The sequence below is a fragment of the Microcebus murinus genome, chromosome 9 (assembly GCF_040939455.1).
Source record: "Microcebus murinus isolate Inina chromosome 9, M.murinus_Inina_mat1.0, whole genome shotgun sequence".
Taxonomy (NCBI): domain Eukaryota; kingdom Metazoa; phylum Chordata; class Mammalia; order Primates; family Cheirogaleidae; genus Microcebus; species Microcebus murinus.
In genome coordinates, this window is record NC_134112.1 from 59,702,267 (window position 1) to 59,728,196 (window position 25,930).

At 36.7% G+C, this 25,930-nt stretch overlaps 1 protein-coding gene across 3 annotated transcripts in view; it reads right to left on the minus strand.

The window, feature by feature from the left end:
• The window catches only part of FBXL13 (F-box and leucine rich repeat protein 13), a 232,319-nt gene that overhangs the window by 37,282 nt on the left and 169,107 nt on the right, over positions 1–25,930 (minus strand). For all 3 annotated transcript variants that reach the window (XM_012747262.3, XM_012747256.3, XM_012747268.3), the window contains exon 18: positions 4,202–4,285. In XM_012747262.3, the coding sequence (XP_012602716.2) occupies positions 4,202–4,285 (84 nt within the window). The remainder of the gene's footprint in view (positions 1–4,201; positions 4,286–25,930) is intronic.

Below are 25,930 nucleotides of genomic sequence, written 5' to 3' on the forward strand. Positions count from 1 at the left end.
AATTAAAGAAAAGAGAATGAAAAATGCAAACTAGATTAAGGGGTTACAAAAAGTAACAACTTCAAATAACTGGATTTATTCCATTGGTTCTATCAAATTAATAAGATAGAACTTCTAATACATCTGTACTGTAGTATGGCATTTAAACCAATTCCTCTGTCAAACTCGACAGTCTGTTATTTAACTAAATTCATAAAATGCTCAAGGAAAAAATTTCTTAAGAAATGCTCAATTATGGCTATATCAAACATCTCTTCCAAAATGCCTTTCAAGACCAAATAATTTTAGTATAACATAATCATTGAACGTCTATTGCTTGAGAAAACAAGAACTAAAGTTGGAGAAAGTAATTAAAGCCAGATCCCAAAAGTCAGTACATCTGAGGCTGTAGACACTCAATCTTCATGTGCTGTGGTTTCCAGTGAAACACTAAAGTGAGGTAATTTTTCATTCTTATTATGTTCAAGACTCTTGCAAAACTAAACTAGGGTAAAAATCTCTTCATTTTTCTCATTAAATGCATTATAAGTTTTCAATATCTTGTACTAAAAAGAGAATCTCCTCTAAGTTACCTTTTATAAGTCATGAGAGATAGTTCCTTATAAATTGTGGATAATAGAAAATCTCAACTTAATCACCTTATTTTACTCCTTTCCCTCTCTTTTGTAAATCCAGATAAGGAATTGTGTAATTGGCTTATATGTCACTTTCTCCTCCCCCTTCTTTGTCTGTTGTTCTCTTTTGAGACTTAATTGGGCTAGAGTAGGCAAGGAGAAAGATTACCACATGCCTGGAAGTATGAACCTTGAAGGAGGTAAAACTTGTTAAAAGCCACAACACACACAAACACATACAGACACACACAAATATACACACACTTCAAAAGCAGGGAGGAGGCCGGCACGGTGGCTCACACCTGTAATCCCAGCACTTCGGGAGGCTGAGGTGGGAGGATTGCTTGAGGCCAGGAGCTTAAGACCAGCCTGAGCAAGATCAAGGCCCTTGTCTCTACAAAAAAAATTAGCCAGGCATGGTCTGGCTGCTAGAGAGGATGAAATAGGAGGATCCCTTGAGCCCAGGAGTTGGAGGCTGCAGTGAGCTATGATGATGCCACTGCACTCTAGACCCAGGCAAAAGAGAAAGGAAAGGGAGAAAGAAGAAAGCAGAAAGGAAAGGAAGAAAGAAAAAAAGCAGGGAGGAGATAAAGAAGGATAATGAAAAAGTTCTTTTCATAAACTTGAATAGAACAGCTGAGATCTCTTGCAACTAATAATTAAATAATTCTGTATTTCCATGCTCTTGTATTCCATGCTCCTTTTTTATTTTCTCTTTTAGGTCACTGAAAATAAATACACAGAGATTTTTAAAAGATTAAATTTTTTAAAGATATGCTAATATAGTGTGGCCACATAGTTAGCATGGGTAAATATTTTCATATAAAATCTCAGAGCACCTAAAAGTAGTATAGTATTTAGGCTCCAAAGAGTGAAAAGAAAAATGCCTGGAGCCCACAGAATCAAAAAGAAATGGTAGAAAGTACTGGTTTCCTGATACTTAGCCTTGGACTTTGGTCAACACTCTCTTACCCCAAGGAAGATTTAAAAAATTAAAAAGTGATGGATATTAAGAAGCTAGATCATCACTATGGTAGGTTTCAATCATTCTGAATGATTTATAGTTATTGGACAAATGTATTAATAATCGATCACTGTATAAGAAATATAACCCAATATTAGAAATGTTAATATTTTAACTTTTACTTTAATAACCTATGGTCTATCACCTTGTCAAAGATCTTTTTTTTTTTTTTTTTTTTTTTTTGAGACAGAGTCTCACTTTGTTGCCCAGGCTAGAGTGAGTGCCGTGGCGTCAGCCTAGCTCACAGCAACCTCAAACTCCTGGCTCAAGCAATCCTTCTGCCTCAGCCTCCCAAGTAGCTGGGACTACAGGCATGCGCCACCATGCCCGGCTAATTTTTTCTATATATATTAGTTGGCCAATTAATTTGTTTCTATTTATAGTAGAGACGGGGTCTCGCTCTTGCTCAGGCTGGTTTCGAACTCCTGACCTCGAGCAATCCACCCGCCTCGGCCTCCCAGAGTGCTAGGATTACAGGCGTGAGCCACCGCGCCCGGCCTCAAAGATCTTTTAAAAGCCTGACTCTATCATATTCATGGATAAAGCATTGTGTAAATGCATGCTTAACACTTAAATTAATTGTGGTAAATAAATCATGCTTTAACTTTAGAGGATTTTTTTGTTCATTTTTTTTCTCCTAGTAAACCTGCTAAATGCATCTAAATATTTTGTAACCCTTTTTGTTACAATCTTGTCCAATATGGAAGTTTCTAGTCTTCTCTTGGATCTTTGGTTTGAAGGAGAGTGTTTGTTCTTTTTAATTCTTTATACTGTAGAATATACTACTAGACAGATTTCTTAGGAACTTGTTAAACATGAGCACCTGTGGTCTGAAATTAGGGGAAATTGATATTGCTTGACACTAATGCTTCTTTTTTTTTTTTTTTTTTTTTTTGAGACAGAGTCTCACTCTGTCACCCAGGCTAGAGTGCTGTGGCATGTGGCATCAGCTTAGCTCACAACAACCTCAAACTCCTGGGCTCAGGCGATCCTCCTGCCTCAGCCTCCAAGTAGCTGGGACTACAGGCATGCACCACCATGCCTGGCTAATTTTTTCTATACATAATTTTAGTTGTCCAACTAGTTTCTTTCTATTTTTAGTAGAGATGGGGTCTTGCTCTTGCTCAGGCTGGTCTCGAACTCCTGACCTCAAGTGATCCTCTTGCCTTGGCCTCCCAGAGTTCTAGGATTACAGGTGTGAGCCACCAGGCCTGGCCACTAATGCTTCTTAAAGTAGATTTCTTAATGGTGTTATACTTTTCCCTTAGGTATTATTACATGGTTCAGATACAACGAGATATAACAAAAATAATTTGAAAACATTTTCTCAATAAGCCATGTTGTCAATCAACAATTTAGAAGAATAATTCTATATTTCTACTTTTCATTTCCATAAAACTACTTGAATTAGTTTGCTGAGAAGGTATAAGACTTGGAACCAGTTATTTAAGCCCTAGGGACCTTTAGTTTTCTCAAACCAAAGGGGAGTTGGTTTGAATGTTTCTAAGATTCCTTCAGCTCCAGAAGTCTATAATTCAATGCCAGACCTGAAATCCTCTACAGCTCTTAGTTTGTATGGTATTTTAAAATTCTATTAGTCATGTTAAAACTTCTTACAAAGTCCATGTCAAATTCATAGGGACAACTTCAAGTTTTCCATCCTCTGTGGACTTAGCAGCTATCACTTGCATTATCTTCTACTTGTGTGATAAATCATTCTATCTCATTAAGAAAGTTTCTTCCTTCTTCCCCTCCCTCCCCTTCCCTCCTTTCTTTTCCAAGTTTAGCCCCAGGTTTTCATAAATGGTTAGGGTTTTAAATTCTTAAGACACATTTATCTGGAGCTTCCAAAGAGTTTCAAGTTCTACATTCCCAGATTATTGGGTCCCCTCCTCATTCAATATGTGTATGGCACATGATTTTAGTTTTATTTTTCTTAACCAGTATATTGAAATGCCTACTGTGATAAAAAAAAAAAAATGCTATGCCTTGCTCATAGTATCTACTCTATGACTTCCTGCACATCACTCAAGACCAGGTCTAGGAAATTGACTTTTCTAATGATTTCTTAAAGTATCAATGGAGTACATAATCATTTATCGTATCCAAGTACTTATCTCATGCTTTCCATTCAGATAAAGTATGCTACCAAGTGTGTTTGAGTAACTTAAGTTCCTAATTGTTAAGTACTTAGTATAATTTTTCAAGTTCTGCTAGTTTTTATGACTAGATTATGTGACATTCCTATCTACAGAACACTTTCTTTATATGAGAAGACTTTTACCTCATTACTGTTCATTACTCTCCATGTAAAATGTCCCTATTTATCCTATCAGTCTGAAGGGAGGGAGGAAGTAGACAGGGAAAATGGGAAAACAAATCTCAGTCACTTTAGGCTGTGGAGACCTGACTAAGAGCCCAGAGGTGATCCTGGTTCAACTAAGATCACATACATGTTACATTTCTAATCCATTTCTTTTTTCTACTGTGACCTGAAAAGTTTATTCAATTTGTGCTTAATTTTCAATCTTAATTCTTTAACAAAAGATCTTAATTATCTTACCTGAATTCCAACATCGGTGATTCTATAACACTCAGATAGAGACAGTTCTTTCAACTTTTTATGTCTGGAAAGTGTCATCAAACCCTAAAAATATTTAATATAAAGATAATCTTATGACTATAATTTAGTATGGAAGGTACATTTCCAAAAGCCATATATGAAAACTAACAACATAAAAAAACATTTATGCAAAGGAAAAAATTTTTGATTCTGTCTTATATTTCTTTACACTTAACAAAGCATAATATAACTTTGGTTAGGAAATGTCATTAAATTAAATGTCGGAGTTGTCTCAAATGTTTTGCAGAGTTCCAGAACCAGAAAACTCCTTAGGAAGTTATTATCTTGCCATCTATTTTCAGATAAATGTTATCTGAATCAATATAAACAAATCTAACTTACAACTTTATTTTGATGACAATTCATGTGGCTAATGAATATATTTGTCATTAAATTCTTATTTATGCCTAACCTAAACATCTAAAAATCTTTAGTTTATTTTATAATGCTTAATCTCTTGAAGAGAAAGAGAATAGATCTTTATATAAAGACCTAGAGACAGATGATCATTCACTAATAGCCCTTTTCTTTTTCAGGTTAAAAGCTTTGGATGTTTTAATTAATGAAAATTAAATTACTCTTTCGGCCCTTAATTTTTTATGTGTATTTGTGCTATCTCATTTCCCAGTACTTCTCCCTCAAAGTTGCTGGCAGAACACTCAGATAAGTACTAATGAATGTTGCTTATTGATGCCATCTCCTGTTTTGCATTCGTGATCATATTACTTTTATAATTCCAGAAGATATGCTTCTTAAAGTAGGTGGACAAGAGCAGTTTTTCCCATTCTATGATTCCAGAGCTGGCTGGAAGGGAAAATGCCAAAAATGACATGTGGATTTATCCTTTTCATATTTTATTTGCAGGACTGGTTTATGTTTTATTGATCTTAAATATAACATTTGGACCATAATTCAAAATGGGTAATGCAAATATTATATCCTGCTTTTCCCCCTGGTGCACAGATTAGGCCCTTTCATCTAAAAAAAAAAAATTCAGATCAAAGAAAAAAGTCTTGATTGCTTGAGTTAAGCCACTGTTTAAACTGAGATTCCTGATTTCATTTGACAGTTCTGTACATCACCACAAAAAGAAATCACTCTGTTCATTCTTTTTGTTTTTTTACTTTTATTTGCATTTATTTTATGCTGAATTTGTTCTCATGTCATAAGTTTTTATTTGTTTTTTTTTTTTTTTTTTTTTTTTACCCTCATTTTGACATGTGTATATTTGTTTTTTTAGTTTCTTCTGAGATATCTTTTTCTTCAGTGCAACCTTATTCTTTTAATTTTATTGTGACTGTGGATTCTTTGCTAGGAACACATTATGTTTTCTAACTCCTTGTTTCCAAACAAAGAATGGCCAAGCCCTGTGGAGTCATTGCATGTGGTCTGGGTTCCAGATGTGGATGCTATTTTATTCATGTTAGAAGAATTGGAAGAGTTTACATATTCCCCCGATAGAGACCACATTGTTTAAAAAAAATAGTAAGAGATGCAAAGTTTGTCTCTTTGTCCTATACTTTGTCCTATACAGAGTATGCTTTTGTATCCTATAGAAAATGTGTCCTATGAAACTATCTCTGAAGTTTTCACTTAGATTTTACTTTCATGTAGCCAAGTTAGAATTTTTTAAGATGATCTATAAATTAAGTGCATTTGCTAAGTGTGACATTTAACTGCAAATATGCTCTTTACCACTTTATTCAAAATCATTAAAAATTTAAATATTTAAATGAAATGCCATGTCTCATTGTTCATTAAAACATATGGCCTCAAAATAGAATTGATCAACATCATTAGCCATTAAATAAATGCATAATGAGATACCACAACATATCTACTGGGCTAGTTATAATTTAAAAGACAGATAATAAAAAGTATTTGTGAGTATGCAGACAAATTGTAATCCTCCTACACTGATACTGAAAATGTAAAATGGAACAGCCACTTTGGAAAACAGTTTGGCAGTTAGTTCCTCAAAAAATTAAACAGAGAATATCATATGACTCAGCAATTTCACTCCTACACTTACACCCAAGAGAAATGGAAACACGTCCACACAAAAAATTGTACAGGTATATTCTTAGCAGCATGATTCATAATAAAATACATTTATTTATGGCCAAATGATTTTGACAAAGGTGCCCAGAACATACAAATCATACCAACAACAAAAACTAAAAAGATTGTGCACAGCAAAGGAAACAATAAACAAAGTAAAGAGATAACCTGAAGAATGGTAGAAAACATATGCAAATTATTCCTCTGACAAAGGATTGATATGCAGAATATACAAGGAACTCAAACAACTCAATAGCAAAACCCCCCCAAATAATTGATTTAAAAGTGCACAAAGGAACTGAATAGACATTTCGCAAAAGAAGACATATAAATGGCCAATAAATATATTTTAAAAATACTCAATATCATCAATCATCAGGGAAATGCAAATCAAAACCACAATGAGATGTCATCTCACTCCAGTTAGAATGGCTATTAACAAAAAGATAAAAAATAACAAATGATGGCAAGGAGAAAAGGGAACTCTTATACACTGCTGGTGGGAATGTAAATTAATGCAGCTATTATGAAAAACAGTATGGACGTTTAACAAAAAACTAAAAAGAGAACTATCAAATGATCTAGCAATCCCACTATTGAGTCTTTACACAAAGAGAAGGAAATCAGTATATTAAAGTCATACCTGCACTCACATGTTTACTGGAGCACTATTCACAATAGCTTAAGATATGGAATCAGCCTAAATGGCCATCAACAGACAAATGGATAAAGAAAATGCAGTACCTATACACAATGGAATACTATTTAGGCACAAAAAAGAATGAATTCCTGTCATTTGCAGCAACAAGGATGACCCTGGAAGACACTGTGTTACACACAATAAATCAGCAACAGAAAGATAAATATAGCATGTTCTCACTTACATGTGGGAGCTAAGAAAAAAAATTGAACTCATGGAAGTAGAGAGTAGAAATGCAGGTATTAGAAGCTGGAAAGGGTATAGGAGAAAGGAGGATGAGGAGAGATTGGTTAACAACTATAAAATTACAACTCGATAGAAGGAATGAGTTCAGGTGTTCTGCAGCAGTGTAGGGTGAATATGGTTAACTATAATTTATTGTGTATTTTAACAAAGCTAGAAGAGAGGATTTTGAATGTTCACAACACAAAAAAATAACAAATGTTTGAGGTGATGAATATGCTAATTGCCCTGATTTGATCATTACACATCCTATATATATAGAAATATCACTCTGCGTCCCGTAAATATGTACAGTTATTATGTGTCAACTAAAAATACAAGGAAAAAAAGAAAAAGAAATATGGAAACAATCCAAATGTCTGTCAGCTGATGAAAGGACAAATAAAATGTGTTATATACAAACAATGGAATTTTATTTGGTAATAAAAAGAAGTACTGAGGCATGCTACTGTACAGATGAACCTTGAAAATATTATACTAAGTAAAAGAAGACAGGCCCAAAGGCCACATATTGTATGATTCCAGCTATATGAAAATTCCAGAATAGGCAAATATGTAAAAACAGAAAGTAAATTAGCAGTTGCCTAGCACGGGCTGGAGGGTGGAACAGGCATAGGGAGTGACTGCTAACGGGAAGGGAGTTTTTTTGAGAGTGATGAAAATGTTCTGGAATTAGATTGTAGTGATGGTTATACTACTCCATGAATATACTACAAACCAATGACTTGCATACTTTAAATTGGTCAGTTTTATGGTATGTGAATTACATCTCAATAAAGATGTTTTAAAAAGTGAATTGATTTACATAATAGTTGTATAACTAGAGAAAAATCAGAAAATATTTCTACAGCATCCTTCAGTTCAAGATGAATGTAGAAATTGCCCACTTTTCGAATATTTTTGTTAGCGACCTTCAGACCCTAAAGACCAATCCATTAGCAAAACAGGGAGCAAGAGATGTCATCATGCTCATGTGTTAGACGAGTTTCATAAGGCCTTTCTGCTGTAAGGAAGTAAACACAACTTTGTAACTGACCAGCAACAAATCTAAGAAAGCAGGAGGGGATAAGGCCTCCACTAAAAACTGCCTCATGCTGGTCACAGGAGGCTAGCTTCTCCAAACAAGTGAAATACACTATTTCCAGTCAACAGGATTCATTTTTAATGGTTTTTTTTTACTCAAAAGCTTCTCAGATTAGTGACCTAAAGAACATCAGAGCCAGGTAGGTAAATATTCTATTTGGCACCACAGGGTTCATAAATGCTCCAAATTAGGAGGCATTCTCTGAGATGAGTGTTACAACATTTTAAAGATTTTCTTTATACCTTTAGAAAGTCTTAAATCTCAGGTCTGGAATAAATTCACTCATTCTTAACTCATCACTTTATAAATATTTATTTAGATATATTATATTGATCAGGCTCTGGGATAGAAAACTGGGAGTACAAAGGGCAATAATATGCTGTGTTTGCCGTCAAGGAGCCCATAGTTTGGTGTAGAGACAGACACGTACAACAGATCATTACCTTTCACATTATGGTGAAAGGTAAATACTGTGCACAGTGGTGGTATCAAAGAAGGATGATGGGGCCAGCTGTTGCGGAGAAGACCTCATGGAGGAGAGTCATGAGTAGAGAACACAAGTTGCCAAGAAGACCATGGAGGGAATGACATTCTAGGTAGAAGGAACAGAATGTACAAAGGCATTAAAGTATGAAACAGAATGTAGGGAACTATACAACATGGCATGAATTGATTTATAATTGATATTTTTAAAATTATCTAAACAGTTGATCATTGAATTCTTCTTGAGGAGGAAACTATGTAGTTTTGTTGTTATTGTTTGTTTTGTTTTAATATCTCGTTAAGTGCTTAGGATAAAAGTAATAAAGGGTGGCTGATGTCAAGGTTTTACTTCTGGGAGGAATGGAATAGGGTAGGGTGGGAAGATAAGACAAAAACAAGGAGGAAAGAAACCAGCAAGATGGAGTGACTGGGCCTCCGTGGAGTAAAGTGCAGGTTGGTGCTTACTTTTTAGGAAAGTTGTGGCATTACTGCAATGTAAATCCTCCTTGGTCTCCTTCATAAGTCAGCCAAATTCATGAATGCTTTTGCTGAAGAAAGTTTTTGGTTTTAGTTCCCCAAAGTATAAAAAGGGACTAAATTTTGTGGTTAGGTGAAGAACAGAGGAAAGCAGCTAGTGTGGGAGCCTGGAAAAGTCTCCAGCATTGCAGGTTTATGAGAATGGGAGCCTCCAGGAATGCACTCTGCTCCTCCATAGCCCATGGAAGTAAGGACTCTGAATCTGAGGGGCACAAGAGTCCCTAATGGAAAATTGGCTTACATTATAGCTACATTATCAGGTTCACTGAGGCGAGTATCGAGACCTAAGGCTCAAAATGAAGCAGGCACCAAGTCCCAAGAGCCTTATACATCATTCTAAGGAATCTGCACTTCACCCTATGCAACAGAGTTAAACAGAACTTTCCCTCTCTAGGGAATACAATTTGGTACATAAGTGACCATAATGTGAGAAAGAATGAGGTATATGTTTCAAGAGAGGTATAGGGACCTCACAGCAGGGAATAACTGATTCCAGCTGTAAGGAAGAGGTGGTATCTAGAAAAAGATTTTGAGGAGGCAGGATAACTTGAATTAAGCCTTAAAGACTGAGTACGATTTTGATAAGTGAAACAGTATTTCAGGCTGAGGAAATGGCACGAATGGAGACTTCATTTGGAAAGTGTGAGTTGTTTGGGAATTAGTTCAGTTTGGGGTCACTGGGAGTAGGGGGAGGGAAGATGGAACACTGCCAGGAACTGATAGATGCACACAAGACATTTGGGAGCAGACAAATCCTTGAACACTACATCCCCCTACGCCAGTTTTACATCTGGAATTATTTAGCTGATGTTGATAGACAATAGCAGTGAAATAGTTACCAAATGTTGGAATGGTGTGCGCGTGCATGCACACACACACATGCACCTACTATATGGCTGAGTCACTTCTACTCCTGGCTTAGAATATTACCAACATAAACATAAAACATCCTTCCCCTAACTCTTTATTTTGAAAACATTCAAATCCACAGAAAGTTTCAAAGAATAGTACAATGAACACCTATATACCCTTTACCTAAATTCATTAATTATAAACATTTTGCCCTATTTGCTTAATTGCTGAGTGTATAAATGAACATATATTGTTTATTCATATATATGTATGAATATAGTATTATAGCATATACTACATATATACTATATATGGTATATACTATATTCAGTATATACTATGAATATAGTATTATAGTCATACATAAACATATTTTTATGTATTATTTGATTTTAAATATATATACACACACACATACATATATATAAATTTTCCTGAACCATTTGAAAATAGATTTCAGATATCATGATGCTTTACCCCTAAATATTCTGTATGCATTTCCTTAGGAATAAGGGCATTTTCCTATGTAACTATACAGTATTGTGTATATATAATATAGACATATATAGCATGATGATACCTAAGAAAGTTAATAGTAATTCCACATTATCTAAAACAAAGTCAATATTAAATTTTTTTTGTATCCAGGACCTAGTCAGAGTTCATGCACTGCATTTGGTTATCAAGTCTCTTCAGGCTCTTTTTTTTCTTTAAATTTTGTCTTTTAAAGCTGGGTACGAGCCGGGCGCGGTGGCTCACGCCTGTAATCCTAGCTCTCTGGGAGGCTGAGACGGGCGGATTGCTCAAGGTCAGGAGTTCAAAACCAGCCTGAGCAAGAGTGAGACCTCATCTCTACTATAAATAGAAAGAAATTAATTGGCCAACTAATATATATAGAAAAAATTAGCCAGGCATGGTGGCACATGCCTGTAGTCCCAGCTACTCGGGAGGCTGAGGCAGGAGGATCGCTTGAGCCTAGGAGTTTGAGGTTGCTGTGAGCTAGGCTGACGCCACGGCACTCACTCTAGCCTGGGCAACAAGTGAGACTCTGTCTCAAAAAAAAAAAAAAAAAAAAAAAGCTGGGTATGTTGGCTCATGCCTATAATCCTAGCACTTTGGGAGGCCAAGGAGAGAGGCTACCTTGAGATCAGGGGGTTCATGATCAGCCTGAGCAAGAGTGAGACCCAGTCTCTATAAAAAATAGAAAAATTAGCTGGGTGTGGTGGCATGTGCCTGTACTACCAGGTACTAGGGAGGCTGAGGCAGGAGGATGGCCTGAACCCAGGAGTTTGAGGTAGCAATGAGTTATGATTACACCATTGCACTCTAGCACTCGTGACAGAGTGAGACCTTGTCTCAAAGAAAAAAAATTGTCTTTTAAGACATTAACATTTTCTTAAGAGCCCAGGCCAGTTATTAGGCAGAATGACCCACAGTCTGGATTTGTCTGGTTGTTCCTTATGATTAGATTCAAGGTAAACGTCCTATTAGGAGGCATCTATGTCAGGCTGTCCTACTATCAAGTGATGCTGCTGGGTTGCTTGTTCAGGTGGTGACTACCAAAACTCTTCATTAGAAGAGTATATTTCCCCCCTTTTTATTTAGTAAATTATCTGTGGTGTGATTCATTGAGACTCTATGAATACTCTGTTTCCCAACAACCTTTCAGTCAATAGCTTTAGCATTCATTGGTGATCCTTGCCTAAATCAATTATTACATTGGGAATTGTAAAATGTTGATTTTAAATTCTATCCTTCATTGTACATTTATTAGCTAGTATTCACTTAAACTGTTTTTTCTATCACTCTTTCCCTTTAATTCTGCTGAATATTTTGGGAAGTATTTTGATTAAAATAAGATTATTTTAAACATAACACTAACTGTCCCAATTAATTTTTTGTGTTACCTAAAAATAATCTTTTAATTTACCCAAATTCCTGTCACAGGCCTTTACAAAATGGAGTTATTGTTTTAACTGATGTGATCGTGTTGCTTGTTGGCTTGTTGCTTGTTTCCTCACTGAGGAAAACAAAAACACCAATACCTTGGCCCATTACAACACTGAATAGTGGACCATAATTCAAAACAAACCACGTTTTATATATGAAAATGAAGTGGATGAAAACTTGTTAAAAAGAGCTCAACACACTGAAAGTAAGATTTATTCCTTAAAACTTGCACATGGCTTTTTTTCTAAGACACTATGCTTTTAGAAACAGCCTGGAAATATGTCCTAGGCATTATGGAATTTGAACATTAGAATAAAATATATTGTAATTTAGGTGACAGCCCCATTGCTACAAATCATCCTTGTTTATAGCTTGTTTTAGTTTGGAAACTGTGAACACTTCCATACAGGCATTCCAGAACAGTACATAAATATAAATAAACTTTATAATCTGCCCTGAATATGATTAAAGAATCACTGTATTATAAAAAATCTATATAAAATTGCATAGTTTGTCCAACTTTTCATTCATTTTTCTTCATTTTTCAATCATCTTTATGAGCAGTAGCTTGTGGACTTTGAGGTGAGCATGCTAAAATAAATCTCTTATCCACAGATGTGAGATAAGCCATTGTAAAAATATGGAGAAAAGAATTGGAAATGTTGATCTCTTAAAAACCACAAATATGATAAATGAGTAATAACACTATTATAGTATAAGGAGTTCATAAAAAATTGGCAGGAGTACTGAGATCCCAATATATAAAAGAGTAAAGACCCTGAAGAAATTCACAAAGGAGGAAATATAATCACAATGATAAGTAAATTATAGGGAGAAATTATTAATCTTACTAGAATTTTTTAAAATGCAAATTCAAGTAACAAATTTTTAATTTCTATATATTTTTGAATAGCCATATTGGTAAATAAGTATAACACTGCCACAGTTATTTTACTGCTGATAAATTAAATTGAATTAATTTATTAATTAAATAAAAATTGCTGCAACTCATTGGAAAACCAATTGGCCAAAACAACAACAATAAAATACCCTGTTCAAAGTAGGGAAAAATTGAGGGGGAAAAAACCCCAAGGATTATGGAAACTTTTTTCTCATATTTCTGTTTTCATACTCAAGCCTAGAATACTACTTAAATATAGTAGGAACTATAGATAATTTTTTAGCAAATGAAGGAAGAAAAAAGGAAGAAAAGGATGAACTAATAATAAATGAAATTTCTCAAGAGTGGAAAAGTTGAGAAGTTATAGTACACTCAGAATATTCTGCAAATATATGGCCAGGAGCATTGGTTCATGCCTGTAATCCTAGCACTCTGGGAGGCCGAGGAGGGAGGAATGCTTGAGGTCAAGAGTAGTTCAAGACCAGCCTGAGCAAGAGCAAGACCTTGTCTCTACCAAAAATAGAAAAATTAGCCAGGCGCACTGGTGTGCGCCTGTAGTCCTAGTTACTCAGGAGGCTAAGGCAAGAGGATTGCTTGAGCCCAGGAGTTTGAGGTGGTAGTAAGCTATGATGACATTACTACACACTACCTGGGACAATGGAGTAAGATTTTGTCCCAAGAAATAAAAAATATTCTGCAAATATAAAAAGTGATTGTTTTCTTACCACTGGAAAAAATAAATAAAAAGTGATTGTTCTTTCTCTTTTTCCCCTCTAGTTCAACCTATAACATAAGTGATTGTCATAAAGAACATACAATAATAGAATTAGGTTTAAAAAGCAGAATACAAAATTATATCCATGTATATGTATGTATATAGTGTATATGTGTGTGTGTATATAAGATGAAAGAAAAATGAAAATAGTTTGACTTTTTAGAAGGTGGGCAATGCTATGAATATATTTTTCCATTATCCATATTTCTTTTAATGCTACTAGAATGTTTGTGAAAAATAATTTAGAATAATTTGGAAGAAAAAACTCAGTACATAAGTCCATTATTGAATCTTTTTGTACATCAACAAAAATTATAAAATATTAACACCAGGCTTTATTTCTTTACAGATTTCTAGTTAGTTTACCTTCTTTTCTAAACAAACTGTTAACAGCACAAATGCACCAATATTCAAGCAAAGTACTAAGCTCTGAATTTTAACAAGTACAAGTCTTATATACACAAATGAACATTTTGTTTTACAAAATTGATGGATACATCTCTATCTTCATATTACTTGGTCCATCTGTGAAGTCTGACCCTGCTGACTATCTTCTGGTTTTTGAAACACTACCTCCTTTGGCTCTCATGACATCACTCTGACCTCTTTTTCCAACTACTCTGGATGTTCATTTTCAGTTTAATTTGTGGGTTCATCTTCCAAATCCATCCATCCCCTGGATATGTATTGGTGACCTTTTCTTCTCCTCTGTCTCTATCCGCAGTTTCAGCCACTTTAGCCATCTCTATATCTAGCCCAGATCTCTTCCTGAGCTCTAGATCTTAATCTCTGATGGACACCTGAATGTGCCATAAGCACCTCAAACTCAGTACTTTCAGAGGACTAGTATTCAAACTGAACACCACGAGACTGTAATGGGTTCTTCCTATTCTTTCTACTAGCTTCAGTTGGGAGTCTGGTGAAAGCTCAATTGGTTACAATGGATTTTCCTTTGTCTTAAGTACATTGTTCCTTCCTCTGCATTTATGATCCTCTTTACAGGGCTCAGATTTCCCTAAATGGGAAATCTATAAAATGCATATAACTTAGGATATTTGATATTTTAATACAAGATATTGAAAAATGCACTCAATGAAACAAGGTGGAATTACAGGACTCTAGGATGATTGGGAACCCTGATATAATTACTGAGGGTACAGATCATGGGAAATCTAAAAAGGCCCCCAATGGTCAGTGAACACAGGAAGCTTCCTTTCCTGCTGCCTTTTTTTTTTTATGAGAATACATGGGATGTAAGTTGTTGCTTTGGTAGAGGGGTAGAGGAGACAGAATTGGGGATGGAGCAGGGGGAATTGTTGAAAATCTTTGTGTAAGTTTTCTGCTTTCAGTAATGCTTGAATAGGAATACACCTAATGCCTATGATTCCAGACATCCTGAGGAAAACAAAACAAAACAAAACAAAGATTCTGAAAGTCAGATGAATGTTTGTCTTATCTTTGTTACCCAGGACCAAAGGGCCCTATAATCTGGAGAGATGTGCTCTGGTACTGGTATTAAACATGTCCAAAATGGAATTTACCACCTTGTCTCCAAGTTCTAATCCCTCTCCTAGGTTCTTTTCATGGTTAATGGCACCACCATGTCCACAATTGACCAAATAAAAAACCTGGGCATTATCTATGCCTCTTCCCTGTCCCCCCTGCACCCCATATCCAGCCAACCATCAAACTCTACTAATACCACCTCCTAAATACCTCTCATATCTATCCCTTCTGCTACCATTATCAAAACCTCATTATTTCTAGCTGTCATTGCAATAGCTCATCCCCTCTTCAACAGATCTTTCATGCTGCCACCAGAGTTATGTTTCTTGTACACAAATCTGTACATGTCCTACTACTCAGAGCTCTTCGTGGCTCCCACTGCATATTGGATGTAGTCTGAATCGCTTTTCAGGGCACCCAAGGCCACTCACATTCTGCCCTCCACCTCTTTCTCCAGCCTCATCTCCTGCCGCATCTCTTTTCTCCTCAGGGCATGCCCGGCAGCACTGAATCACCTGTGGATCTCCCAACACATATCTCTCCCTCGCACCTCCATCTTTCCCACCTGCCTTTTCCTCCATTGAGAATGTCCTTCTCTTCTTTACCTCAAAAGCACTTATGGAGTTTTCACCTGAACCTCAAAAACTGAAAAGCCTCCCCTCACTCCTTCACAGAGACAACAGAGACAAATGTTCACGTTCTAACTCGCTCATGCTATAATGATGCAGTGCCCATCTCTCCATCACGGCAAAAACCCTCATTATGTCATAATTCAAATAAATAATCACTAAGATGGGTTGAGTGTTTACTATGTGCCAGTTTACATGTATCTTATTTAATCCACACAACACTTGAGGTAGGTAATATTCTAATCACCATCTAAAGAGAAGGAAATGGAAGCACAGAAAGATTAAGTAACTTGCCCAAGGTCTCACAGTGCAATGGCACCAGCCAGGATGTGAACCCACACTCTGAACTCAGGCTTTTAGTAGCTTTTAACCATATAGTGTTGTTACTTTTCTTGTTGTTGTTTTGCTACTAGACTGTACCTTGCCACCAGGACTGTGTCTTTCAGTTTGCTACTCCTCCAGAATTTAGGAAAGTGTCTGATACACAGCTGACAATGAGTAAATATTTGTTGAATGAAATAGTCTATTTATAAACTTATCTGTTTTATGGACTCAATTGTCTCTTGGTGGCATATTATCAGAATTCTTGGATGGAATATATTTCCCTTTGGAATTGTTTGAATCAGTGTTTACATTTCATGATTTTTTCTGAAAAAAATTTGCTCTGTTTGTGTTGCATACCACATTCTTTTAGGAATAAAGAACAAAACTTATATTCAGAAATATGTATTATCTCAATTACATCCTCTTTCTAAAATCACCTATAATGCTCCCTTGTACAATGTTCTTGAAAGTTTATCTTAATCTCTCAAGTGATCTTTCCTTTTGTACTCTAGTTAGCAATTATAATTTTATATAAAAAACTTACCTTTTCTTCCCAATTATCTTTGTTTATATCTACTTAGTTGTTACTATGAATTTTGTAATCATATGTCTTTTTAACATATACCAACCTCTCTGACCTAATTTTCTGACCTACAAGTCTAAAGGAAAGCAGGCTTTGGTCACCACACAGAAATAAGTCCTCTACATGTGATGTTTATGGAGGGAAGGAAAATTGGCATCTCTGTTACCTGGAAGTAGAACAACTCGCTTTAAGGCTGCTTGCTTCCTACCTGATGGAGGTTGAGAGGAAGCTTTGCTGCCAAAGATTCTTTGTGAGGGAAATGACAGACTTACATTGGTCACTTCTGTTTGCAATGTTTTTAGTAGGCACTTTGCTGGAAATAGGAGATAATGGCCTGTAACCTCTGTGAGGAGAAACCACTGTCACTAGTGATGGGACCGGCAGATGATATAAGACCACGGCTGGACAGAAGAGCCTTAAGAGGACCAAGGAGAGGTCCAGCTCCATATGAAAAACCAGACCTCTTGTTTTGTGCTTTTTGAAAATCCAAGGCAAATCCATGGATTTGTCTCTGAGCTATCCTGCTTCCTTTTAACTCTCATTCTTCCTATTTCTTGAATCCCAAGTGATTTCATGTGTTTCCTGCTTAAGAGGTTTTGCTTCACTGGACTTAGGCTTTATTTGTGTGTGTGTTCCATGCAGATGGGTGGTCTCTTGCAAGTGTAGCATCAGATTAAGACGTGCAGCTGTAAGTGCTCCCACTCTAGCTCGGAGCATAGCTGAGAAAACGCAGAATTCAAGGAAGCCTTAAGTGTTTGGCTGAAGGGAGGAAATGGTGCCAGATTCAATCATTTCACTCACTCACTTACTCAGCAAACATTTGTGTGCCTCCTATAAACTAGGCATTATGCTAGGCATCCCAAAGACAGAATGACCCAGCCTCTGTCCTCAGGGAGCTTACAGTGGTGAAGGGAGACAGGCATAGAACAAATATTAAAACATATTTGGAAATCTTATCTAGCTAGAGAATAAAAAAATTAAAAAATAAAACAAAAAATAAAAAGATAAAACATAATGAACTGACTGATGGCTTTAGTGGAGGCATATAGAAAGTGCAGTGGAAACACAGAGGAGGAGATCCTAAACCTGAAATTCTAAAGCAAATCCTAAACCAAAAATTCCAGGAAAGCTTCCCACACTGAAATTTAAGAGATAAGCAAGAATGTATTAGGTAGACCAGTAAGGGAGAGGCTGTTTCAGGCAGACGGAATGACTTGCAGAGATGGAGAAGCAAGAACAAGATATATTTGAGGAACTAAAGGAGAGTCAGTGCTGTATCTCTGGAGCAAAGATGAAAGAAAGGTGGGAGTCAGCCAGAAGTGAGGCTGCAGAGGTGAGCAAGGGTCACCGGTGGGAGAGCCTGGTCACAGTCTGTGTCATCCTGTGAGCAATGTGGAGCTCTGAGGAACTCTGGGCAAGGAAGTGACAGGCTCAGACTTTTTTTTTTAAGTTTTGTTTTTAATTGACACAAAATAATTATACATATTTATGAGATATAGTGTGAGCTTTTAATACATGTATACATTGTATAGTGATCAAATCAGGATAGTTATATTGATCACCTCAAACATTTATCATTTCTTTGCAGTGAAAGCACTCAGCATCCTTGCTTCTATTTTAAAATACAGATTACATTATTTTTAACGGTCATCACCCTGCTATGCAATAGAACACCAGAACTTATTCCTTATATCTAACTATAATTTTGCACCTAATGGCCAACCTCTCCCCATCTCCCCCTCCCTGTTACCCTCCCCAGACTCTTGTAATCAGTATTCTGCTCTCTACTTCTATGAGATTCACTTTTTTAAATTTCACATATGAGTGCGATCATGCAGTATTTATCTTTCTGTGCTTGCTTATTTCACCTAATACAATGTCCTCTAGATTCATCTATGTTGTTACAAATGACAGGAGTTCACTCTTTTTTAGGGATAAATGGTATTCCATTGTGTATGTATACCACATATTTTTAATCCATTCATCAGTTGATCAACACTTAGGTTGATTCTATATCTTGACTATTGTGACTAGTGTTATAATAAACATGAGAATGCAAATATTTCTTTGACATACTGATTTCATTTCCTTTGGCTATATTAACATATCCAGTAGTGGGATTATTGGATCATATGGTACTTCTATTATTAGTTTTTTGTGGAACCTCCATATCATTTTCCATAATGGCTGTACTAATTTTCATTTCTACTAGTGTATAAGAGTTCTCCTTTTTCCACATTCTTGCTAGCATGTATTTTTTTTGTCTTTTTGATAATAACCATTCTAACTGGGGTGAGGTAATATCTCATTATAGTTTTATTGTTGCTGTTTTTCTCATTATGGTTTTGATTTACATTTCTCTGATGATTAGTTGAGCATTTTTTCATATATCTGTTGGCCCTTTTTTGTATGTATTCTTTTGAGAAATATCTATTCTTTTGCCCATCTTTTAAAAATCAGATTTTCTGCCATTGAGTTGTTTGAGTTCCTTATGTATTCTGGATATTATTAACCCATTGTCAGATGCACAGTTTGTAAATATTTTCTCCCATTCTTTAGGTGGTCTCTTTGGTCCATGGTTTGTTTTCTTTGCTGTATAGAAGCTTTTTAGATTGATGTAATACCATTTGTCTGTTTTTGTTTTTGTTGCCTGTGCTTTTGAGGTCTTACCCAAAAAATTCCTTATCCAGACCAATGTCCTAAAGTATTTCCCCTATGTTTTCTTCTAGTAGTTTCATATTGTTGGATCTTATATTTCAGTGTTTAATTCATTTTGAATTGATTTTTCTATATGGTGAGAGATAGGGATCTAGTTTTAATCTTCTGCACATGGATATGCAGGTTTTACTGCACCATTTATTGAAGAGGGTGTCCTTTTCTCAGTGTGTGTTCTTGGCACCTTTGTCCAAAATCGGCTGGCTATAAATGTGTGGATTTATTTCTGGGTTCTCTATTCTGTTCCATTGGTCTATGTGTCTTTTTATGAATAGCCTTGGACTTGTATGCTAGAAGATAATACTGCAGTAAAGGTTAGTAAAGAAACAGTTCTTGAACTAAGACAGTGGCAGTGGGGATGGAGGAGAGGCAGGGGCAGTTATAAGGGATAGTTAGACTATATCAATGATTGTTAAAGTTCTCACAGGGACTTCTTTCTTTCTAGTATATCATTTAGAAATATTTTGGGGGGGGACTACAAATATCTGAAACTAGACAGCTTTATAACACATACAATTTAAATTAACATGGAAAGCAAATTCCAATATTCAATTTGAATTGATTTTTTTTCAATTCAACTTTAAAACAATTTATATGCTACCAATAATTTAAAAGCCGTTATTACTATTGTGAGGTGATCTAAATAGATAACACTCACCTAGGGAACTATGTTGTAATGTGGCAGAAATAAGATTAGGAACTAAATGACATTTATTTTTTAAAAAATATCTAGAGATATTAATGTCACCAGGTGATTTAGGTTTTCTTAAAGAACGAATAAATCAGCCAGGTGTGGTGGCTCACGCCTGTAATCCTAGCACTCTGAGTGGCCAAGGCGGGAGGACTGCTTGAGCTCAGGAGTTCGAGACCAGCCTGAACAAGAGTGAGACCCTGTCTCTACTATAAATAGAAAGAAATTAGCCAAACAACAAAAATAAAAAAAATTAGCCTGGCATGGTGGTGCATGCCTGTAGGCCGAGGCAAGAGAATTGGTTGAGCCCAGGAGTTTGAGGTTGCTGTGAGCTAGGCTGATGCCACGGCACTCTAGCCTGGGCAACAAAGTGAGACTGTGTCTCAAAAAAAAAAAAAAAAAGAAAGAAAAAGAAAAAGAAAAAGAAAAAAGAAAAGAAAGAATAAATCAATAATATGTGCCCATTGATATTGTCTTAATATGATCTCAACTGAGATGTATGATTTTCTGATAAGTATGGATAGCATGACCAGTGTTTATGCTAGAAAAAACTGTGGTCAAAAATATTAAAAGGCCCTATTAGCTAATGTCAAGATGCTTTAACTAGTGTCATTATCATCAGTGATTATTTGCTAAGCATCTGCTTACCCAGGCACATGAAGAATGGAAGGAGGAACAATCCCAGGCAGGAGATAAAACGTATGCAAAGGTCCTGAGGTAGGAAAGGATTTAGCTTGCTTGAGGAGCTAAAAAGGCAGTGGTACTGGAGGAAAGGCAATGAGCAGAGCAGGGGCATGAGATGATATTGGAGGGGTACACAGGGTCTGTTCTATTAATGGTAAATGTTCTTTCAAACTTTGGTCTTTCACTGATTTGATTTCTCTGCTTTATTAGACACCATTGGTTATTCCTACTGCACTCCACACCTTTGCCTACATTCACCTGGTTCTCTTACAAACTTTTTTACCTTCTTTCTTTTATCTACTTCATGTGTTCATCTCCTTCTTCCCATTCTTGAGATACTGGTGTTCTGCTGCGTTTTTCCTAGGGGTACATCTCTCCTCACTCCCCGCCTATCACTGAGGATCTTGGCCACATTCACACCTCCATGCTAGTGACTACCCCATCTGCAGCCCCAGTTACCATCTCTCTCCCAATCCTTTGGCCTGAATATCCCACAGATTCTAACTCTGTCTGATAAAACTAAAATCATCTTTCCCTCAAAACCTGTTACTTTCCTTATATTACCTATCTTTTTTGAGGTAGAACCTCAATACACCCAAAGCCAGATTTTCAGAATTATTTTTATCCTCCCACCCCACCCTCAGGTCCTCATTTTTCACAACTAATCAATTGTTAAATTCTTTCAGTTTTACCTACTAAATATTCTTAAATATATCATTTCCCCACTAGTTCTAGCTCCTGACCTAGTTCAAGAACTCCTCATCACTTCCTTTAACTATTAAAATACCTCCTACTTTTCTCCCATCTCCCACCTCCAGTCCTTCTCCTCTCCAATCTATGTCCCAGAGAATAACCCAAATAACCTATCTAAAATGGGAGGCTGACTATGACCATGACTTCCCTGCTAAGCACTGTTTCATCATCCATTGGCTCAAGACCAATCTCTTTGGTGTAGCATAAAATTCCCTCAATGACAATTCCTTTTTATAGTATATCCTAGCAAGACTAAGCTACATAGAGTTCCTTGAACAAGCACACATTTACATGTTTCTGTGTTGGGCAGACTGAATTAAGATAGCCTTTCCTCTGCTTACCTCTATCACTCACTACACCTGCCACATCACATTTAAATTACCCACTTCGACCCTTCCAAACTGGGCTGCAGAAAATAGGTCTTATTGGCAATCCTAGAACTCAGCCTTTGTTTCTTTCATTCAATGAGTATGTATCAAGTGCGTACTACTTCTGGGAAAACACCAGAGAACAAATCAAAGTCTCAGTCCTCTTGGATCTCACATTCTAGTGCGGGTACTCCAGGAGACTGCCTAGACAACCAGGCACTCAATATCTAGTACTCATAATGAAAAATTTTGAAAATCTGTCAAATGAAAGAGTCCTCTTAAACCACTGTCTAAGCACACCGTCTGGAACATTGCTCTGACTCATTTTTCCTTTGAACAACAAATATGGTGGTGACTAAGGCAACATAAGCAACAGACTGAACTCCCCTCACTGTGGATCCTGTGGTCTTCAGTAAATGACAATTCTATTACCTAGCAGAAAACATTTTACCATATACATGGAGATATAACCTCATCTTTCCTATCCTCTGGGATAGGAAAGGAATGAATACCATCCCATTTAATTAGACATTTAAAAAGTTGTAGATTAAAGATTTCTAAAGATACCTTAAGTCATCACATGAGTAAGCTATTTCCCTCATTACAACTCTCTCTTCTTTAGCTTAGAAGAGGCAGACTGACATATTTCCTCTTTCCCTAATCTATACTTATTATATAACCTCTTAAACAACTTTTATCTGGATGATATAAAAATTGTTCACTATTTTTCACAAAAAGAATGACTAAGGACAATAAAATTATTATAAGAAACATAAATTTTGAAATGACTGTGTTTTTCTCTTTGCTTCCCCCATTTAAATTATCTCTCTCAATTCAATACCTTTCTAGATTTCTAAAGACCTAGATTTTTGCCTTTCCTGATTAACTTCTTCATGAGTTTCCAAGATTTTCAGAATGCAACACACCTTCACCCTAGGCAATTCCAAAGAGCTCTTCTACCTCTGAGGAGTGAATTTCAATTATTTTTCTGCTTATTTCCTGAGCTTCTCTACATCTATATAAAGCTGTCTTGCAGATGACTCAAACTAAACATGCCCATTTTCCCAACCTGCAGCAAATGTGCTCCCCCAACTATGTAAGGGACACACAACTCAGGAATCCTGAGTCACCACCCTTTATCTAGATGCTTAAGCCAAAAATCTGGTGTTATCCTTGACCCCCTCTCTCTTCCCTACCCACACTCTCAGTCTATCTCCTGTTGATTCTTCCTCTTCAGTCTATCTCAAATGTGCTGACTCTGCCTTGTGCCTATTGCCATCTCCCTGGCTTTAGCCCTTCATAACTTTTCACCTGAATGACTGCTTTATAATTAGTCACTATGCATCTATTATTCCCATGTCTGTATAGCAGATAGAGTGATCTTGTTAGAATATAAATCTGACCATGGTACTATTCTAATTGACAATACTGAATGTCCTTCCTTGACCAAAAAGACAGAGACCAGATTCCTTAATGTAGCTTCTGGGCCCCCAATGACCTGGCCCCTGTCCACCTCTCAAACATCTTGTCACTCTCCTCACCATCAAGTTATATCAAAATGTGTGCATTTCTTAATGTCATCACAATTTTAAACCTCTATGCCTTTCTCTGCAAGCTATTTATTTGGCTCATAAAACACCCCTTCTTCTCTGGGAAAAGAAGATCCTCCTTGACCCTCTGAGTCAGGTTAGATATCCCTTCTCCTGTCTCCCATACTCATCATACTTTGTAACCACCTGCCCCATGGCTATCTTCCCACCAGAATGTAAGTTCTAGGAGGAGAGACCATGTTGTTTTGCTCATTCCAGCATCCCCAGCACTGAGTACAATGTAGTCAAATAAATATTTGTTAACTAAATGAATTGTGTGATTCTAACTAAAAACTCACCATTGAGAAGAACTGAGAATGAATATAATTATTAGAAAATATGAGAAACTTTTTTCCCCCCAAAGGCACAATTGATCATATTTGCTCTTTGGTGACTATCTGTAACATTCCAGAGCTTAAATCCCAAATGTTAAGTCTGCAGTCAAATTTGCACTTCATCAGACCTACAATCTAGGCTGGTGTTTAGCTGCCCAAGCTGACATCCGGGCTGACTCATTTTAATTTGACTGTTTGGGGTTAGCTTCCACAGCTGTCGTAGCACTGAAATTGTCAATCATTTGGTTTTTAGATCAGTTTAACTGAACAAGAGGAAAAAAATAATAACCTTCAAAAGACTTCTTTTTCAATATTTTAGCAAGGAAGAAAACCAGCATTCTTACCCATAGATGTCCATTTACAATTCTCTCAAATTATATATATTTTTCAGAAGAAAATAAAAACAGAGAATGAAACTTGAGGCTATATACCTAAGTTTTTAACTTGTCCTCAGTAGATAAAATTTTAATATACAGTCTTTGAAAATAAAATCTGAGTTTTTCCCAAATGCTAATCACTAAGATAGGGTGCTTAACCTTCATTCCAGGCACTACAGGCTTGAGTTAAGTGCTGTGGTAGAACTATATTTTGATGTGTTTTATAATATGCTTTGATCCTCTACTTCTTGTTACTCCATGACCCTTCAAACAACAGCTGGCCATTCTACTCATATGTGTCAGGGAAAGATTCTTACAAAGAACACAGGAGAAAAAAATCCTGAGCCTTTAAGCTTCAAAAGCCCAAGCCCTGAACGACTGGGGCATAACATTTTCCAAAACCACGTAATCAGCTGGAACATTTTTTCCACCCCCAGATTAGATAAAGAATCTTTGTCAAGAGAAAAGTAGAGGAATAAATATGAGAAGAGAGGAGATGAGAGAGGGGAAAAGAAGATAGGGAGGGAGAGAGGAGAGGATGATGGAGGAAAGGAGAGAAAAGAAGAACAAGGAGGGAAGAGAGAGCCAGAGGGGAGCAAAGGATGAGATGCCGAGGAATTCCCCACATAAGGGTCTGTTCTAGACCTTCACAGGCTCAATACAGCTGGACAGAGAGTTGGCACCTCCAGATAGGTTTGGAGATCTAAAAGTAACTGGGTGTCCATCCTATCTTTCCCTAGTAGAGTTGTAAAAAAGCAACAAGACATCAGAGTTTCCCTATGCTCATCATTGGATCAGTTAAGATCCAATCAGAAAAACAAAAACAACTTAGGAAATTTAATTTTAACATGAATTGGCTACATAGGTGGTAGAGAAACTGAAAAACCAAATGGGATAATGACAAAATCTAGAAATTAGCAGCAATAGGAAGCCACTACTACACCTATGCTGGAAGGACAATAGGAAGAGATGGTATTTTCGAAGCCCAGGGGCCAAGGTCCCCAGAGGGAAGCTGACATCACAGCAGGCCTGTTCAGAGGGAATAGACCACAAAGGAAATGCAGCTGATGAGATGACACAAAGAAAGGTAAAGGAAGATGCTGGCCTCTCCTTTCTACTGACCCTTTAATCACTCACAAAGCCCTCACAAGCATCAAACCCAATTTGGAATCTAGCTGACATGGGTGAGCCACTCCGTAGCAGAGCAAGGGGAGGGTAAGGCACAGGTCTGTGGGCAAACACATCTGTGATATGGGAGCAGGAAATGTCTGCAGGGGGTGTCTCAGACTGTGGACCTAAGTGTCACAGGATCGCCCAGCCCCAGCGTGCCCAGAGAGGCTTTGAACCAGGCAGACATGACAAGAGAGCCGGAAGACAGGAAGGGGCTTTGGAGTTGGAATAAGGAAGATACATCAAGGATCCACCTGGACAGGAAAATAAAGACCAACGGGCTCTCACACATCTCAGTGAATTACAGCTTGCACATAAGACAACAGTGAAAAGACAGACACTGACCCCACCAAAATGAG